Below are 21321 nucleotides of genomic sequence, written 5' to 3'. Positions count from 1 at the left end.
ACCTGCGTGCCACAACTACTGAAGCCCGTGCGCCCTAGAGCCCGTGCTCTGCAACAACAGAAGCCACCGCAATGAGAAGCCCACGCACCGCAACAAAGAGTAGCCCCCGCTCGCCGCAACTAGAGAAAGCCCGCGCAGCAACAAAGACCCAACGCAGCAATAAATAAATAAATAAATTTATTTTTTAAAAAATTTCAAGAAATTTACTATTAATTTGATAGAATAATACCCTATTAGTAACAACTTAGCTAACCATCAACACCAGCTATCGGGATATTCTAGTTTATCACATTTAAATAAATTACCACTTTCAAAGAAGACTTTAAAACAATACATCTCAACTCAATTTATAGTTTAACTCAAGTGTTGTATGTGTGTGTATCTGTGTGTATGAGAGACAGAAAATGAGAGAGAGAAATTTTCCATTGTTTAGAGCCTGTTGCTTCAATTATCTTCACATTACAAATAAGGTACTAGCTGGTTAACACCAAGAATTAATTGGTAGAATTTGTAAACAATTTAAAAGGCTATAGGCTCCTTATTTCTGATTTCTGCCAGTAAAACAGCTCTAGAGACTCCAGAGACTTTTTGCTTTTAATGTACTACTAAAATTCCTGAACCTCCCCTTACAAATATAAATCTTCAATAATTAATGAAAGGAATCTTTTTAGAAATACAATAAAGGAAATTATCTCTTTGCTCTTACAGCAGTGGAAGATGTTTAGGCTTCATAAAAATGTTTAAAGAACTGATTTGATAAGGTGTTAACTGAGAACATTCACATGAATATGAATCTTCTTTCCTGTGCAATATATAGACCTGTGAATATCCATTCTCTTCTCAACTTGTTCTACTGAGTTAAAAGGAACCTCTGTCCATGAAAAGTGTTACTTGAACAAAGATATTTATGTAAGACTCTAAAGACTAAAAATTATGACCATGTCCTATACAACCTTCAAAGAGAAATCTGTAGTTCTAATTTGCTGTCTTGCTTGATAATTTGTTGTCCTGCAAAAATGTTGCAATTAACATTTAAGTTTCTTATTTGAAGTCCTTCAATATCCCTCTAATCATTTGAGCTCCTCAAAGAAGCCTCTCTTAGCTATCAGACTTTTCCTGAAAGAGAGCAAACAGTACTTAATGTAGTATTCTAGGTAATGACAGACGAGACAGAGGCCCTTAAACAATTCTATGGCCAAATTAAAATTTGATTTGACTTCTATATAATTGGTATGTTTTCCTTACAATAAGAAATAGAGGAAAGGGCTTCCCTGGTGGCGCAGTGGTTGAGAGTCCGTCTGCCGATGCAGGGGACACGGGTTCGTGCCCCGGTCCAGGAAGATCCCACATGCCGCGGAGCGGCTGGGCCCGTGAGCCATGGCTGCTGAGCCTGTGCTCCACAACAGGAAAGGCCACAGCGGTGAGAGGCCCACGTACCCCGCCCCCCCCACCAAAAAAAAAAAAAAAAAAAAAAGAAATAGAGGAAAGATGACAATAAACAATTGACACTGTATCATCATTTCATCTACTGAGAAATAATTTTAAGGACATATTTGAAATGCCAAATACTAGAAAGAGATCTTTTCTGCTATACTAATTCACAACAGAATATAAAGAAAAAAATTTCAAATGAAAGGGTTTATAACCGTCATGAAATGAAGAAATCATAAGAGGTAAGCAAGGTATTATATATACTTAAGGATAAAAATTAACATATTATAAGTGTGCTACATTAAGTAAAGCAAAAATTTGAGTTAAATCAGTTTAACTTGGTAATTTTGAAGCCAAGAAGTCAATATCTTATATAGAAAATAAGATAACCTACTTACCCGTTTTATTGTCAAAAAATTTGATGTGTCTATCTTCATGAGCAGTTATTGTAACAGGAAGTGTGGGATGACTTACTACTCTGTTAATGTGATTACTGGATTGTAAACCTGAAAAATAAAGGAGAATAATACACCAAAATTCAAACCATCAATGTAATGTGAAATCTAATAAAAGTACAAACAAGACAATATAAAATAAAAACAGGTTCACAAGACACAGAAAAGAAATAGGTGGTTACCAGAGGGGAGGGGAGGGAGTGGCAGGGGAAGAGGTGAAGGGGATTATGAGGTACAAACCTCCAGTTATAAAATAAATAAGCCATGGTGATGTAATATACAGCATAAGGAATATGGTCGATAATATTTCAATAAATTTGTATAAGGAGAGATGGTTATTAGATTTATTGTGGTGATCATTTCATAATGTATGCAAATGTCAAATAATATGTAGTACACCTGACTTAATACTGTCCGTCAACTATATTTCAATTAAAAAAAACAAAACAAATACTTCAATCAGAGGTTAAACGATGGCCTTTTTAGTCTTACCAAAAAATAAGAATCACTAACAACTAAAGCTTTTATACATAAAACAAAAAATCTAAGAAATAAAAGTAGAGCTCTAGAGAGATACAATTTCTTACAATATGTGTAAGCTAGCATGCCCTATAATATAAATGGATAGTACTAGGCTCAAGTTTAGAAAAAAGTTAGAAGTATTTTATTATTTTATTTATTGTTTTTTTTGCGATACGCAGGCCTCTCACTGTTGTGGCCTCTGCCGCTGCGGAGCAGAGGCTCCGGACACGCAGGCTCAGCAGCCATGGCTCACGGGCCCAGCCGCTCCGCGGCATGTGTGATCTTCCCAGACCGGGGCACGAACCCGTGTTCCCTGCATTGGCAGGCGGACTCTCAACCACTGCACCACCAGGGAAGCCCCAAAGTTAGAAGTATTTTAATGCAGACTGTCAATATAGGTGGTTTAGAATTTTTAAAAGACCCACAAATCATTGCTTTTAATAAATAGCCCATAAAAGAATTAGAGGCAATTAATAAAGAAAAAATTCTTAAGTGATAATTAGATGTTTGCAAGAACCACCCACATCCCACCCACAGTGACAAAAAAAACAGAGAACTGGAATTAATGTTCTTAGGAATGAGACCTTTTCTTAACTACCAAGTTCTTAATTTTTGATTAGATTAGTGATGAGGAAGAAGAGAGAGAGATCAAAACAAATGGCAAGGGACTTCCCTGGTGGTCCAGTGGTCAAGAATCCGCCTCCCAATGCAGGGGACATGGGTTCGATCCCTGGTCAGGGAACTAAGATCCCACATGCCGTGAGGCAACTAGGCCTGCGCGCTGCAAGGAAGAGCCTGTGCGCTGCAATGAAAGATCCCACGTGCCACAACTAAGACCCGAGGCAGCCAAATAGATAAATTATTAAAAAAAAAAAAAAAGGGAAAATATTGTCAACATTTATTAGACTAAGTAAATCAATCATTCTACATGTATACAAGAACTCTTAACTGAACTTAAACACATTGAAAAAAATAATCTACATAAGAGGAAGAAAAGGACTTGGGTTGAAAAGACACTTTGGGTACAATGTGGTTTGAGATTTGACCATGGAACCATTTAAATGTTTTCTATAATTATAAAATGACTTTTAAAAGAGCAGTCATGAAAAATCAAACAAATGAAACTTAACCATAAAATTAAACAAATGAACTTAACCATATATCCAATTGGCAGGATAAGCACAAAGAAATGAACTACTTCAAGTGACTTTTAAAAGCACAGTAATTAGACTGTCCAACACTAGTAGACTATACCCTATTATCAGTAATGATACTGTTGGTGGTGGTGTTGCTATTATTATTCTGAGATGACTGTATCTGTACTGTGAGATAAATCAAACAAGAAATTATGAAGATTCTGTTGAGAACCAAGAGTTTCAACACTGTTAAAATGAGATAAAGATATAAAATTAATGAGATAAAGATATGAAATCAATGAGATAAATCTGAATTAGAACTGGAAGTATCTGTATAAATTTATCAGTCTTTTTCTTTATTAAAAATGTACTTCTAGCTCTGTCCACTGAAAAAGTCTAAACCAATGACCAACTCAAGGGACATGAAAGCCATGGGGACTGACTCAATAGCACAGCACCTATCTTGTAGCCTCTAAATGCCATTTTCCACTAAAAGAAACCATGGCTCCTTAGAGAAATGGCTGATTTCAGATCTGGGGTGCAAAGTGAACAAGATGAACCTAGAACACTTTGTCATCTCAGAAGGCAAGAAAACCATCAACAACTAACAGGGTCATGTCAAAAGGAGGACTCAGGAGCTAAGCTGAATAAGCTCCCACTGGCCAAAGATGAAATAATCGGAGTAGCAATAAAGATAATACCTGCAACAGACTGAAATACATAAAATACATTTATATCCAAGAAAGATTATAATGATAATAAAACCAAACCATACCCAAAAGACTCACTGGTCACCTTTGGAGGATGCTAGGGAACTACCTCATCATTTTAAAGCAATCATTTATCTTGCTTTTCCTTTATAACTACTAACTCCAGGTAACCAAATTACTGATGAGAGGTGTTCCTTTTTATAGAAGCATTCTAGCTAATAATGGAGAAGAAATGACAGAATTAGAAAATAATTTTTCAGCAGTTAATGAATTAATGGACCCAAGCAACGATTGGAAACATAAGAAAAAGATAAACCAGACAATATTTACTTCTGAAAAATATTCACAGATTGCTATGAAATAATCTTGTGAAAAACACTTAAAAACTTTAAAATGAAGACAAATAAAAACATTGAACCTGAATTTGAATAAGCCTCTAGATCCACAAACAATTTACAGGAAATAAAATGAATAGAGAAGCGCATTAAATGATACCACAAGGACGTAACTGGCAAAATCCAAACTATGGGAAACTATAGGACAAACTACCTAATTTCTTCAATTAAAAAATGCAAGGGAAATAAAAGAGATGGAGGAGGAACCTACAGATGAAAAGAGACCTGAGAGACTTACCAACCAATCACAATGCATGGGCCTTATTTGGATCCCTATTTGAATAAACTGTAAGATACATACCACATCCTATACTTACAACCTTGGACATTTACACATAATTAATGGAGCTGGATGATGAGTTCATTTGGTTCATTATATTTTCTCTACTTTCACATGTATTTTCATTAAAAACTTTTAATTATTTCACTTGCTTTCTTTTACCTTTACATTGCTCTACTCACTTCTCTGTCCCCACATAGTCACCCAAGCTTTTAAGCATAATTTGAGAAAACAGCAGAAATAAGTATACAGTGAAAGTAATTATTTTTCCATCCTAAATACAGTCAAAATACAAAAACTGAAAGGTTACCCTCTACTGTGAAATAATACTTTTTAAGGTTCCAACCTTACCAGAAAACTTACCAGAATCTATTTGTGATGAAAGCATCACCAATGACTGTGATGTTTCTAAATCATAAATTACTGTACTACCAGTGTTGAAAGAGGTCACCATATGAGCTGGATCACAGCCTATAAAGTCAACCGATGTAGGTATTCCATGCTCTGAAAGGAGCACAAAGAGACAGTGTAAACACAATAATTTAGAAATCTCTGATTTTCTAGTAAGAAAAAGGAATTTGAATATTCTTGAAATAATGTTAATAATGAAAAAGAAATCAACTGTGTTAGGATGGTAAGATATAATGGGTAACTTTTCCTCAATTATTAGTTTTTATAACATTATAAGAAAAATATAGCTAGAAGGCTCTTAAAGTAAGAGTAGATATATACAAAAGCTATTGTTCTCCTATGCATTTTCTTCTGAGAGAGAAAAAAAACCCTAGGTTAGTTTACTGGCTCACTTGCAATTTTATTTCTTACTGTAAAATGATAAAATAGCATTCTCACATCATCGTCTTGGGAGACTGTTCACCTGTCTGAGACTGGTAAGCCTTATCAAATAGCTAACACAAGTCAAATTTTTGGATCTGTGAAAATGAAGGTTTGGACTCTGGAATCCACTGATGCAGTACTATCCTAAAACGTCCCAAGCAGCAATTTTGTTCTTTAACATATTAAATTCAACTGTCCAGATCAATGCACAACTACATGAAATCTGGAGTAAGCAATTAATTACCTGGATAATTACAAATTATCTAAATGAATTTTCACCTCAAAAGCTTATTTAGGCAATTCAAAAATTAGTAGAATCACTAAGGTATCTAGAGACCCAACAAAATTACACATAAATGTTCATCTAAAATGTTTTAAAACAAAAAATTATTTTTAGTAAAAATAAAAGGTATGATTTAAAAAAATTACTTGTGTTTTTTTTTTTTTTTTTTTTTTTTTTTGCGGTATGCGGGCCTCTCACTGTTGTGGCCTCTCCCGTTGCGGAGCACAGGCTCTGGACGTGTAGGCTTAGCGGCCATGGCTCACAGGCCTAGCTGCTCCGCAGCATGTGGGATCTTCCCAGACCGGGGCACGAACCCGTGTCCCCTGCATCGGCAGGTGGACTCTCAACCACTGCGCAACCAGGGAAGCCCTAAATAAATTACTTGTGTAACTCAGTTTGCACTTCCCAGTTAAGGGTGCTATTTCAATGATTATGGCTAGACTTCTCAACCAGTGTGCTCATATGTGGTTTACAGGTATGATTGAGACTGTGATCCCTTCAATCTTTGTAAGCAGCCACTTGGATGGAGCTGGTGGAGGGCTTCCTGCTGTTCCTATAAGTAGCCTCGTTTGTCTACTCTACTGTTACATACAAATAATTCTATTCTTCACATAGGACATGTCCTGAAAAAGGTCAAAAAAAGCACTGAGCTACAGGATATACTTGCAAAGCACCTTTCTTATTTATAAAACAAATGACTAGGAATAAAAAAGATTATCACAGCTTTATAAATTTTTTTCAATTATCTCTTTAAGCAGTCAGGAAATAGTAAATCAACTACTTTGTCTTTTTTATCTTCCAAATTTTTTTAAAATTAGCTTTTTTCTAAGAGGCAAAATTTACTCACCCTTGTCTCCATTGTAAGTGCAAATACATGGCAATTTTTCTTGTGGATTCCATAATCTAACAGTGCCATCTGCTGAACATGACAGCAATTGATTTTTTATGCCACTATAAGCGAGACCCCAGACAGCATCTGTATGAGCAACTAAAGTGCCAGCTAGAACATTTGGCTCTGTAACAAAAGAAACAAACAAAAGTTAGCTGAAAGAAGTTTTAAAAAAATGCTTTTGTATATAAAGATAACTTACTACATAATTAAGTATAAAGACTACACATACAGTCATAATAAGATAAACCAAAGTGCACATAGCCATCTCTATGTTATGGAGTTATGGGTTATTTTTATTTCCCTTTCCAATACTTTCCTATATTTTTGCAATTTTCTAAAAGGAACACACACTTAAAAAACCCAAAAAAACAAAAACAGCTTTATGGAGATGTAACTCCCATGCCATAGAACCCACCAATTTAAAGTGTCAGTTAAATGGTTTTTAGTATATTCAACAAGTTGTGCAATCATCACCACATCAACATTAGGATACCTTCATTGCTTATTAGCTACTTCCCCCCAATCTTCCTCTCTGCCTTTCTGCAGCCCTAGGCAACCATTATTCTACTTTGCTTCTATAAATTTGCCTACTCTGGACATTTTACACAAATAGCTTTTTGTGACTTCTTTCACTTAGCGTAATGTTTTCAAGGTTCATCCACGTTGTGGCATGTATCAGTGCTTCATTTCCTTTTATTGCCAAATGATATTCCAGTGTATGGATATACTACATTTTACTTACCCACATTTGATGGACAATGGGGGCTAATAACATTGAACATCATTTGTCCTACGATCCTGTTTCTCTACTAAATTCCCATTTTCCACAGATATTTCTCATCATCTCTGCAATACTCACAGTTCGCAACCTCCCTTACTCATGAATGATTCTCTCTCATACTTCACTGGGGAAATACAGCGTTGAAATAGAAACTTTTCCCCTACCTTTCTGTCACCCAACCTATAAATCTACTTGTATCTAAAACCATCTTCTCTGTGTTTCCAGATACAACTAAGGAATTATCCTCCTTCCCTCAAAAGGCTAATTCCACCAGGTATTCTGGATTCCATTCAACACACTAACTTGCTTTCATGTTTAGTTTTTCTACTACACAGATTATCCTCCTCCCTGGGATCATTACCACAGCAAACGAATATGCTCCAAAATCTCTCAACCTAATAAACAAACCTTACACCACCCTTCCACCAAATAATAGAAAACCATATTGAGTAAATGTGCTTTCTTACCTCCCATTTACTCTCTAAATCACTCTAATACCATCACCACACCAAAACAACCCTTGCTAAAATCACCAGTGACAAAGTCTATTCTATCAAATTTAATAACATTTCCCTTCCTTCCTTCCTCCTTTCCCTCCTTCCCTTCTCATCACAGTGCCTTTTCATCCATAGAGTGTACCTTGAAAGGTCATCCAGAGGTCCCTTTACCTCTCGGTCTTAGCCCCAACATCCAACCTCTGTCTGGCCCAAACCTGGACATCTACTTGTTACTTACAAAAAAGAACCTTTCTATCCTTGTATTATTAGACCTCTAAGCAACATTTCAAAGTGTATACCATTTCTTCTCAAAATGGTATGCTTGCATGATTCCACCTTTTCCTGGACACCCTCCTACCTCACAGGCCATGCCTTCTTAGTTTTTTTGGTTGGCTCTCTTGATCTAGCCACCCCACCCGCCATGTCAGAGCTCCTCAGGATTTTGCCTTCTCTTCCTACCCTATACAACACATTCTCCCTATGTAATGCCACCCATTCTCATCTTGACACTGATGGTACCTACTTGATATTGCCATCTCTTAACATGCATAAAAAACCCAAACTCAGCATCCTTTATCTTCTCACACCTGTTCTGTTCCCATTCAATATGCTACCATCGTACACTCAGTTGCTCATGTCAAAAATGCAGGTGTGGTAATGAAAAAGTTCTGAATTAGACAGTGGTAATGACTGCACAACCCTGTGAATATGGTAAAAACTACTGAACTGTACACTTCAAAAGGGTGAATCTTATCATATGTGAAATATACCTCAATAAAGCTGTTAAAAAATAAACAAGAGTCACTCATCCATCACTATATCCACTCAACCCAATTTATCAATAGATTCTGTCTGTTCTACCCTATCTCCCCAGTATGTCTTAAATCTATTTCTCTCCAACTGCTCTACTACCCACTCTAATCTCGGCAACATCATCTCTCACCTAGTCTACCAGATCACTACGTTACAACTTTACAACTTCACATTGGTATTCCTTTCTCCACTCTTCCCACCCCCAATCTATTCTCCTTGCAACAGCCAGAGTTAAACCCTAGATTTCCAACTTGCTTCCTGGCTTAAAACTCTTTACTAAAAGTTAACTTTTGTTCTTCAGATTTTGGCTTGAATGTGATTATTTTAGACTATATCTAAAGAAGACTTTGGCTGTTACTCTCTCTCATAGTACTGTATCTTCATACCACTTACCACAATTTGTAACTATCCATCCCCTTGTTTGTGTTTAAAGTCTGTTTTTTTTCTATCAGACTAATTCTTATTTGATGTATGCTTGACATCTGGCAAATTTAGGCACCAAGTGTGAGTTAAATAAAAAGACCAAAGAGTTCTTAAATTCTTTTCTGAAAAAATATTAACTTATTTATTTGGCTGTGCTGGTTGTGGCACACAGGATCTTCGTTGCAGCGAGTGGGATCTTTAGTTGTGGCATGTGAACTCTTAGTTGTGGCAATGTGGGATCTAGTTCCCTGACCAGGGATCAAACCCAGGCACCCAGCATTGGGAGTGCAGTCTTCAACACTGGACCACCAGGGAAGTCCTTTAAATTCTTTTTAAATGAACCAACCATTAAGTAGACAACTATTTAACCATTCTCATACTAATAAACATTCATTTTGTTTTAATTTTCTATAATTACAAACAATGCCCTTGTAAATATATTTGAATACATGTGCAGGTATTTGTTAGCCAGATTCTAAAAGTGGCATTGGGGAATAAAAGTTTTTTTTTAATTAAGAAATTTTTTGTCCCTGAAGTTGACTGATTTATATTCCCTTATGTCCCTAATTTGTTTCTGTCGTCTCCCACTAAATATTTTTTGAACTACATAAAGTTTTTAAGTTTTAAAAATTATTCCCTATGTTAAATTTTATTCTCCTTTCTGTAACTAGTACTGAAATTAATGTTTTTAATTAATACAGTTTTTAATTTTTGAACACCACAGAGGAAGTACCAACTTGCAGGCTAAAATATTCATGGCATGATATTTCTTAATTTTTCTCTTTAATAAAAGCACATTACTAGTAAATGGAAGGACTAAATGAAGAGACTAATACATATTTAAATAATCTTATAATATCTGAGGTGATTATTTTTGTCAGCCCCATTCACTTTAAAAAAGACATCTTGAGGGCTTCCCTGGTGGCGTGGTGGTTGAGAGTCCGCCTGCCAATGCAGGGGACACGGGTTTGTGCCCCGGTCCGGGAAGATCCCACATGCCGTGGAGCGGCTGGGCCCGTGAGCCACGGCCGCTGAGCCTGCGTGTCCGGAGCCTGTGCTCCGCAACGGGAGAGGCCACAACAGTGAGAGGCCCGCATACCACCAAAAAAAAAAAAAAAAGATATCTTGAGACTTTTACTTACCATATGTATCATATGGATCCACATTAGGACTAGGCATATTCCACCACTGGATAGTTGCATCAATACCACCACTAAAACACTGTTCTCCATTAGAACTAATAGCTAATGATAGAACAGGACCACTATTATAGGAAAAGAGGAAAGAAATTACTTATAAAGCCTAAGAAGAAACTCATATCTGCATCCCCCCAACCTCTCTCTAAATTTATGTGGTATCTAAAACTGTTTAGGTAAACATGTACATTTGAACAGTACTGATTATATTCTCACTAATACAATTATTAATCAAATGAAATATTGTTCAGTATGTCTTTCCTAATATAAAACAAACATTATGAGAAAATTATAAGGTTTTACAACTGATAAATAATAGTTAACAATAACTATGGTTGTTAATTAAGTCCTAATTCAATAAAACTTACATGTGGGCCCTAAATGTGTAGATAGGCTCTACATCTAAAGAGGCACTCCTAAAAGAAGGGGAAAAAAAGGGTGGGGGGGGAGAAGATAAATAATGGTAAATCATTGGTTGATATACAAGGGTCATTAGGAAAGATCAAATGAGTACATAAAAGATATGGGACCATAAAGAATAATAATTATTTTTAATTAGCAAATTTGGAAGGAAAAAGAATAGGCTAACATTAAAATACTTGCTTTTTGGCAGGAACTGTTTTTTGCAAGTTCCATAGTTTCAGAGTATGGTCCTCAGAGGCAGTAACCAGCACAGGTTCTACAGGATGAAAAGCTAATGCCCGTACTCCATCAAAATGGCTACGTAGTGTATACTTGGGATTCCATGTCTTTCGAAAGGCATCTTTATTGGCAGGCAACTAAAAAGAAAGAGTGCAATATTTAGTGGTAAAAGTAGTTAACTGATAGGCATGTGGAATTTTTGTTTGTTTTGGAGTGTTTAAAATATATATTCAAAACTGCTTTGCTAAAATAAAATGTCCAGCGGAAATTTAGTATACCTTAAAAACTTTATAACAAATCTTTATCATTTAATAAGAACTAAGAAGAATAATTTCATTAGCTTTCAAATACTTAGATCAAATGAGTCCCTTAATCTGTTTTATCTAATCATCAGAGTAAACCCAAAGTCCTATTAAACATCAAATGAGAACAAAAACAAAACTACCATGCTGCAATACTTTACATGAAAACAATAAAAATTATATAAATTACTACTAAAAATCCAAGGGTACAACATTAACAATACAGCTGTCATTTAGAAAATCAGCATGTGACATTTTTCAAGGCAGCAAGTTAAAGTACTTTCCAAAAGTCTGAACTGAAAACACTTTATTGATATTGATAAGAGGTTAATCTTTTTACCTTCATTTCTCCATCTGTAAAGACAGGCTGTGAAACCACTTCTAAAGTAGCCAAAAGTTTATTGGAATTTAGTTGCTTATATACTTTAAAAGTATTAATGAGAATAATCCAGCCCACCAAGGCTGATGTCTCTAAAAAAGCATGCTAACATAAGTATAAAATGTAGAAAAAAGGACTTTGTTATGAAAGGAAAAAAATTAATTTGCTGAAAAACTGCAAATTTACTAATACAAAATGTAAGCAAGTATAGTTAACTCTCGATTGAGTGTTTATTGTCTATAAAAAATTTAACCCAAGACTAGTTTCACCTCTAACACTGTCCTTCCCACATCCTCTCCATCCTCTCCCCATCCCTCAAATGAAGGACTAAATATTCAGGAAATGACAAACTAACTCTAACATTATCCTTAAAAAAAAAAGTTCAACAATAAAACGTGCTTTTTAAGAATTATCCTGAAGGCAAATAAGTGATTCGGGTTACCTATTTTTCTCTTAACAGCAAAATATGGCTTAATTTGAGTAGGTAATTGAGAGCTTACTACTCAGGTAGATATTTATCAACCAATATTTTAAGGTCATCAATCACCCCAAACTCCTAACTAATCCACCACAATACCTAAGAAAAATTTAAACACCACAAAGAAAGTAGTTATAAGAAAAAAACTACATGTCACTTCAAATAAACACAATGTCACACTTAAACTTATCTTTTCCATGCACCTTGACATTAATTCTGTTTTATAAGTGTTTCCAAAAAATAAGGAGCCTTCTATTAAATCATTAAAAAATTAAAAATAAAACTGCACTTACATCATAACTATAGTCTGCATCATTTGTTACCGTCAAGTCTGCAAGGTCTCCAAGGCCCAGTACACTTAACAAAACATCATCAGAACCCATAATAAATGACTTGCCTCCTCCAGATGGAAACGTTATTGGTTCAGCTATAAAGAACAAAACCGCTTCTTAAATGCTGAAAAATCATACAGTACAAGACAATATTGTGGGGGAAATGTAAGCACTTAACAGTTACAATATTCAGTAATATAATTGATTTTTTTTCCCACTTCCCTCATTTCTTCCACTCAAAAAATCCTATTACTGTGTAGTAATAAACAAGTGTTTATTTTGGAACTGAACATAATTTCCCACAAATCAAATGTGCACTAGATATATTATTTCAGGGTGGGAGGTGGGGCACAAAATCTTTGTCTATTTACATCACTTATCACTTTGGTACAACTATTATTATAGTATTTTTAAAACATAATAGGTTGTTGCTAAGTCCTTTTGCTTTCTATCATATTTGCTTGAAAGTGTTAGGTATTCTAGTCCCTGGTAAAAATTAATATAAGTATTCACATGTAAATAGTTTCCAGTCTGCAATACAGTGTATCAGCTTACTGAAGTGAAGCCTCAAATTGCTCAGATTTCTTCAGTAACAGCAATGGTCTAGGAAAAGGGCAGTTCTACCATCACTGTCCATTTTCTTTCCCCAAAAGGTTAATGTATGTGATCTTCAGAATGGCTTCCAGCTTTCAAACTCTGACTATTTTTTTAATTTTAACTTCCCTTTTATTTACCATTATACTTCTAAAATAAAATAACTAATCTATACTGACTATGGATAGCACTTTAAACTTCTGATACTTGGACCAATTAAAATCAAACACTGCCATAATTAGAATAACTACACTACTATACATTTTGCTATTACAGTTATAGTATAAGCAATAATTCTCCGTATCATTTCAAACATGCTTTGAAAGCAAAATTTTAATCTTAAAATACAAGGGGAAAGTACATAAATCATTGTAATATAAAACAACTCAACATATCAATAAATATTTAAAATCCATGAGCAAATTTAAAAGGGAAACATAAAAATTCAAGCTATTTATCAATTTTGAAAAATTCCTATAAAAGATGATGATATAAATTTAATACACTATAGGAAACATAACATGTCATAAAATTTGTCAGTCATCACTAATACTACTGAAAATATTCTGAGAAGATACAAGTCAACTTCTCCTAGATATATACTATGGCAAAAGTAAAATTCATCCTTATGTAGAATATCTTATTTATTAAAGCAATCTGTAATATCAAAGTAAGCTATATAATTTGATTCAAATAGGGTCCTGAATGACATTTCTAAAATGAAGCTGTGTGTCAGCAACTGATATAGGGTAAATCGGAAAGAAAATACACATAGGGATAGTAGTATTTAATTAATTTTATAATGACTATACCTACTGAATCTAAATAATCTATAGCACTGATCCTTCCTAGCACTATCTAGTATGCAGTTATTGGTGATACCAGAGCAGCTGAGAATTATAAAATCAATAGTTTAAAATTATGTTTAAGAACAATTATATAAAATTCATTAGGTATTACTTTCTCAAAGCATTTTTAGCCAGTACAAGGACATGTTTTTCTTTTAAGCTCAGAATTTGTTTCTAAGACAAGTTAGAACAAAATGCCACAATTCCTCCCACTCACAATTATACAAACACTCAATAACAGAACTTTTGATAAATGCCCAATAAAGTATTGGTAACTTTAACATGGTAACTAATTATTCTGCATTATTACATATTCTTTTTGCAGAGATATTTCTTATCAGTTACTGACCAATTTAAGAGCATGTGAAGGGAAGTGTCTAAGCAATATTAGCTAGTTTTATTAGAGTTTTAGATTAATTGTATTAAATAAAAAGTATACCAATTTCTAATTAATCACATAACTACAGTTCTCTATCTCTATACACATATATCCATTTATACATAGCAAGCTACCCTGCTCACTCAGCATTTACTACATATAAATCTCGGTGAAAAAAATCTTTAAGCTGTATTTCTCCTTTCCGCAATCACCCATTACTGTGGCATATAGCAATTATAATAAATACTCAATTTATCTGCCCTTGTTTCTTTGCGGAGGGAATTAATTTCTATTCTATAAATTCATTTTATTAATGTTAACATAATTACCTATAGCACATGATTACATAAGTATAAAAATGTTATTAGCAATTCAAAGAAAAATTATTAAAAGGAGCAGTTTTTAATGATATAAATTATGCTACCTTTTATTAGATAGCCTAAAAGATTTCATCAAGCAATTTAAGAAAACTATTATCATATTAGCATTTCCCTTTACGGAAATCTTAGGGTCTACAAAACGAGGTCTTACAACAAGGTCCTTTGTGTACTTTTTAAATTAATCCTCCTTTTTTATGGACACTAATGACCAAGGAAACCTGTAGCTCACATATCAAACTCTTCCTATCTCCTTCAATTTTATCAAATCTAAAGAACACAGCTCAGTAACTGATTCCATCCATGCCAGTGGCAACATGGTATACCTTAAGTCTTAACCAAAAATTGTCTGAAATGTTGTAATGTGTAAGTTTCTCTCCTTGCAAACAGATATTTTTTCTTTATACAATGAGGTATGACACGGCCTTCAATAGGAATGCATGAAGTTGGAGATGGCCACTGAAAGTAAGAGATTATGAACTCTAATGTTACCTTCTTAGCTCTAAGTCAAAGCTGAACTTAAATCATTTTTAGTAACAAATTCTAATAATATTTACCCTTTAAAAAGTGTAATAAAAAAAAAAAAGTGTAATAAGGTTATGCTTATCTTCCCACCCCCTAGACCTTCCACTATTAATAGTCAGAACACTGAGTTACATTTTTTTCTTTTAAAAGCACAATTAGACACAAACATACATACAAGTTCTAAATTGGTTTTTGTGTAGCATGAGTCTTGACTGTTTTTTTCTATAGGTCATTGGTTTGAAACATTTAAAAGGGTCCCTAATTCCTGCTAATACGGCCTTGCCTTAAGCTGTAAAATCTGCAGTTTATGTACAGTGTTCAAGTTTTCCTATGCACTGTTTGGTAAACCATTACTAAATGCATAAAATGAAGAATAATGGAGCTGGTATATGCATTTTAGAAAATACTTCCTAAAGTAAAACAGGAAAATAGCTTAACAGTGGGAAAGAGATCTAGGAAAAATCAATAGATTTTTACTTTTCCTGTTGCTTTTCATGCTTTAATATGTTTTGTTTTGGTTTTATTATTTTAGTGATTTTCTTTATCCTTCCTCAAATATTCCTAGATTATGGTGAGTGGTAAATGCATGCAGAGATGATTGACTGTAAAGGAAAAATGCAAAATTAGTTAACTTTAAGGAAAATGTACTAGTAGAGAACCCTTAGAAGAGCATAAGATGTACTCAAAAATTTTTGACTGGGCTATCAAATTACCTTACAGAGCAAAAGCAGAAATATCAATGAAATTCAATATATATGCCTTTATATATGGACTATCCTTTATATATATGTATTATATATCCTTTATATATATGTATTATATGGACTTTATTATATATATGTATTATATATCACAATAAACCTTTGGTAAGAATTCAGTCTCATTACTTAGAAATATAACTATCTAGACCTAGATTTATCAATTACTCAAGTACATCTACATATCTTCAGCTAAAATCAATTATGGAAAAAAATGCCTAAATAGTATTTTCATTTCCCGTACATTCTAATTTAGGCAAACTTTAGAAAATTCATTACAAGTAGTATATACCTGCCACCAGGTTAAAGAATAATGATGTTGCCTTATTCTAAAATGATTAAATCAGGCAACTGTTTTACATATATATATAGATATATACATATATATATATATATGTATGTATGTATGTGTATATATATATATTTAGAAATAATACATGTAAAGTTCTAAGCACAATCTCTGGCACTTAGTTGTCTCCTAATCAGTGACAGTTATTATTAGTTACTAAATGTAAGCAATATGACAAAATGACTAAATAGTTCTTTTCCATATGTACTATTTCGAGTTTACTATTTCTCTGCTACTAGATCTGTAAGCTAAAGTCACAGTTCAGAAAGGTACTTTGAAATGATATATGAAACAACTCCACCTAACATCAAAAACAAACAAAAAATTTATAAAGACACAGAGGCCAAAAATTTCAAAATCTCTTAGGACAATTACACCAAGAGCTTGCCCAACACCTTCTCAGAAGATCATATAAACTGATCATTTTAAAACAGCAGCAAATTTATAATATTAAGGGGATGTGATTTGGAATTAATGTCTTCTGCAATGTAAATAAACATGACAGCTAAATTTTGTACCTTCCTCTGCTCTTGCACCTTCATGATCAGTTCTAGTAGAGGCTGACCTAGACTGATTTATGAATCCTGAAGGGATGAGGGGCAGCTCATCATCTCCCAGATCAGCTATCATGTCGTAGAGTTTTGTCCTGTTGACCCCTGTAAATTAATGTCAGCAGCAGAGGTTCATGTAACAGCTACTGCTTAACTTGCTAGCAGCCTTAAAAACCTACTAACTAACAAAACAGGCTATTTTTAAGAAGTTCCAGTTATAAACATCTCCAATAATCAAAGATGTCTTCAATTTTCCATACCAACCCCCCCAAATAATTTAAATATTTAAGATATTCACTATTTCTATGGAGATAAATATATATATAAAATTGAGTCTTCTGTCACAAAACCAAAGTTCTAAGCTCACAGACACAGAAGGTACCATTAAAACAAAAAATTTTGGTGTTTAAGTTACCATTTAACAGTGTAAAGAATAAAACATGGGTTTTTCCAACTTAATCCATTATTTTAAAACATTGACAAAGAAATTAGTACAAATGATTTTTATGAGGGTGCAACAAACAATTAACTTTCCCTGTGTTTATGTGGATATTTTCCTGCCATATTCACACAAACATGTCATTAACAAATCAACTCCAATTTTCCTCAAAATGCTTTTTCACTTTTCCCAAATTTGAAAAACCTGATTTACCCATGAGCTCTCTTAGTTTCTCATCATAGTATAAAAAGTCAACATTGTCATAGGCCATAAGTTTAAGGAGAGAATTTCAGCTGTTGCATGGATAATTCAGGCCCAAATATGCAAAACTCAGTAGCATCTACAGTACTGTGGGATCTCTTTAACTGTGAAATTCAGAAATGACAGGAGAATCATTTTTCTTATGTATTTTGAAAGAAAATAGTTTTAAGAATGTCAGAAAAAATAATTTGAAAAGACAAAAGAAAATGCTTTATAGTCAATATAAAGTGAACACAATTAAAATAGGCAAATCCAAGGCCACACTTTATGACCTTATTTACTAATGTCAACATTAATGGACTAATAATTATTAAATTTCACTATGGCTATGAGAATATTAGTAATTCTATAGGAACTATCATTCATTTATGTATCCCTAACAGAATGCCAGATAGTGAGATTATAAGGCTTAATGGAAATAGGTGGAATCTTATACATTTATTAACTCTATTTCACAGTAATCCCTAGCTTCTTAGAAATGCTTAAGCAACTCTACTGTATGCAAAATGTCAGGTAGTCGGAATTTCCTAAAGTAATTATAATGGAGAAAACTCAGTTATTATCTGAGGATTTTCCCCGACAATGAAGTGACTGTAAACAAATTCTCTAATAAATGAAAAACTGCCAACTGGAAGTCTAACCATCAGTGAAATTCAACATGAAAGAAGATGAATGTTATCCTTTCTCACAAAATAGCTCTCCTTTATAACTTTCCCACTTATGAGTACCAACATCACTGACTTGATTTCTGTTCTTAAAATTCTGCAACCACATCTTTTTTCTTTCTTTCTTTTTTTTTTTAATTTATATTTTTGGCTGCGTTGGGTCTTCATTGCTGCTCACGGGCTTTCCCTAGTTGCGGCGAGCAGGGGCCACTCTTCGTTGCAGTGTGTGAGCTTCTCATTGGGGTGGCTTCTCTTGTTGCGGAGCATGGGCTCTAGGCAAGTGGGCTTCAGTAGTTGTGGCACACGGGCTCAGTAATTGTGGCTCGCGGGCTCTATAGTGCAGGGAAGCCCTGCAACCACACCTTAAGAATTCCTTTTCAACTTATAAATGAGGAGAGGGAGGAGATTTGTTTTTAAATAGAATCCTCCTTCAAAGTATTCTTCAGGGACTTCCCTGGTGGCACAATGGTTAAGAATCCGCCTGCCGACGCAGGGGACACGGGTTCGATCCCTGGTCCAGGAAGATCCCACATGCTGCAGAGCAACTAAGCCTGCACGTCACAACTACTGAAGCCTGTGCACCCTAGAGCCCACAAGCCACAACTACTGAGCCTGTGCGCCTAGAGCCTGTGCTCTGCAGCAAGAGAAGCCACCACAACGAGAAGCCCGTGCACTGCAACAGAGTAGCCCCTGCTCGCTGCAACTAGAGAAAGCCCGCGCACAGCAACGAAGACCCAATGCAGCCAAAAGTAAATTTTAAAAATTAAAAATAAATAAAACATATTATAAAAAAAGTATTCTTCAGATTAATCTCTTTCTTGCTATTGACTTTATTCTAGTCAAAGCTTTCATTCTTACGAATTACTGCAGAAGGTTCCTAATTGGTTTTCCTGTCTCCCAGCTCCATTTGTCTTTAATCAAATTTGAATACTACAGCTAGATTAGTTTTCCAAAATTATCATATCACTCCTTACTCTGAAACCACAAACAGCACTTCAACACTCTTTGAATCAAAGCTAACTAAAATCTTGTACTTAACCCTATATGTGCTGATCCTATTTTCCTAACCAATCTCATCTTTCAGTGCTCCACAATACAAATCTCCCTAATTTTCAAATCAGAGCAGTTTCCCTATAGTATCAATATTCACCAAGGTTCTTTCTACCATATTTTGTCATATCTGTTCTCACCTATCCCTTAGAAAGGTGAGAATACTTCCTGCACATACTTCCATCTCCTCTGTGAGCCTTTGTTGATCTTTCTCTGCTCACTCTTATCATACTTATGTATACCATAAATTTGACTTTATTAGATATTACTTATAAATAATTTCATCATATGATAGCTAAATATAATAAAGACAAGAAAAAGTTTTATCATTACAGGTAAGTCATATCTTCCTGAACACATGGACTGGGAAATATGGAAGAAAAGGAAAGCAGGAGACAACATGTAAGTTAATTAATGTTCAAACTGAGGATCCCAAATTATATAATTATTACTTTTTTTGGCTTGCATACTATAGCCAAACATTAGTTTCTGTTTGGCACAGTGGCAAGTTTAGGAAAGATGGAATGTCCCTGCTTTAATTCTAGTTTCTCAAAAACTGCTAAAAGATGAAAGCAGATTTCTTAACCAGATGTAACAGTCCTATCTAGCACCTACTTTGTAGAACATCTTTCAACTAACTACATTTAATGCTCTTTCATTCTCTTTCTAAATCTATCCTGTATTCTAAATACAGTAATTGTAATGAAACGCAATTTCAAATAAAAAATTTGAAGTCTGATTAGCAATAATGAGAAAATTGTAATCATATTAGTATAATAGAATGTTATACATAATATTATAAAAATATTCAAGGGCATAATTGAAGACTCATTAGGTATTAATTAAACAAAAGTTGATTCTCAATTATTACTCTAATCTAGAGAAGAAATACTCTTTCTAATTGTAACACCAAGAAAAACTGTCCTTTTACCACTATGAATAATAAAACAACCCATCTATCTCTTAACCACGACCATCAAGTCTATACAAATGTACAATCAAAAAAAAAAGCACAACCATCTAAATAGATTCTAGGAAAACAAAAAACAGTATGCCATGTGTAAGCCAAACTACGGAATGACAACTGCTGTGTTAGTGTTTTTTTTTATTTTATTTTATTTTTTGTGTGTGTGTTAGTGTTTTTAAATTCACTCACAAACATACACACTCATGACATGAAATCTATCTTTCCATGACTCTATTATTTTAAGTAAAACAGTAATTTTTTTTTTTTTTACTGTATCTACTGTTTTCCCTTTCTCAATCTACTGTTCTCCCTTTGTTAATCAGCCTTATATTCTGAAGTGAAACCAAATGTTTAGCAGGCAATCTGGAAAAGATAAGTTTATTTTAGAATAAGGTTTAGTTATGTCATGTTTGCTTTATCTGTTGTATTTTCTGACTGTCATCTTAATTAAAAGAAAGCTTTGACATGACAAATGTCATCTTAAAAAAAATGACATCATATTATTAAGGAAAAAATAGTTTAGCTGCAAAGTGATTCTGCAGTTTAAAAATGTGTCCTGACTGAAAGAGCATCAAAATACTTTCTCCCCCTTGTCAAAATACCTAAATTATTTTCTTGGGGGAGAAAAAAAAGAGAAAGAAACCTGAGTTGAAGAGTGGTCTGTTTTAGAAGTGTGAAATTGAAGCCAGAAATATAAAACAACTGCATTTCTTAGCTGAAAATAATATCCCTTAACTATGAAACAACTGTTCGTCTTTGATTTGATGCAAGAGAATA

General features: G+C 34.0%; 1 protein-coding gene across 3 annotated transcripts in view; it reads right to left on the bottom strand.

Annotated features, from left to right (window-relative positions):
• The window catches only part of STRN3 (striatin 3), a 113035-nt gene that overhangs the window by 5365 nt on the left and 86349 nt on the right, over positions 1-21321 (bottom strand). For 2 of the 3 annotated variants that reach the window (XM_007451267.1, XM_007451269.1), the window contains 8 exons: positions 17130-17267; positions 12743-12876; positions 11252-11427; positions 11017-11064; positions 10595-10716; positions 6894-7061; positions 5293-5433; positions 1830-1937 (listed from right to left, as the gene is read on the bottom strand). In XM_007451267.1, the coding sequence (XP_007451329.1) occupies positions 1830-1937; positions 5293-5433; positions 6894-7061; positions 10595-10716; positions 11017-11064; positions 11252-11427; positions 12743-12876; positions 17130-17267 (1035 nt within the window). The remainder of the gene's footprint in view (positions 1-1829; positions 1938-5292; positions 5434-6893; positions 7062-10594; positions 10717-11016; positions 11065-11251; positions 11428-12742; positions 12877-17129; positions 17268-21321) is intronic. The other variant, XM_007451268.1, reaches the window with a different exon arrangement.

Source organism: Lipotes vexillifer, unplaced genomic scaffold, assembly GCF_000442215.2.
Source record: "Lipotes vexillifer unplaced genomic scaffold, Lipotes_vexillifer_v1.1 scaffold1765, whole genome shotgun sequence".
NCBI lineage: Eukaryota > Metazoa > Chordata > Mammalia > Artiodactyla > Lipotidae > Lipotes > Lipotes vexillifer.
Note: the sequence above shows the minus strand (reverse complement) of the source record. Positions and strands in the feature narration are given on the sequence as shown.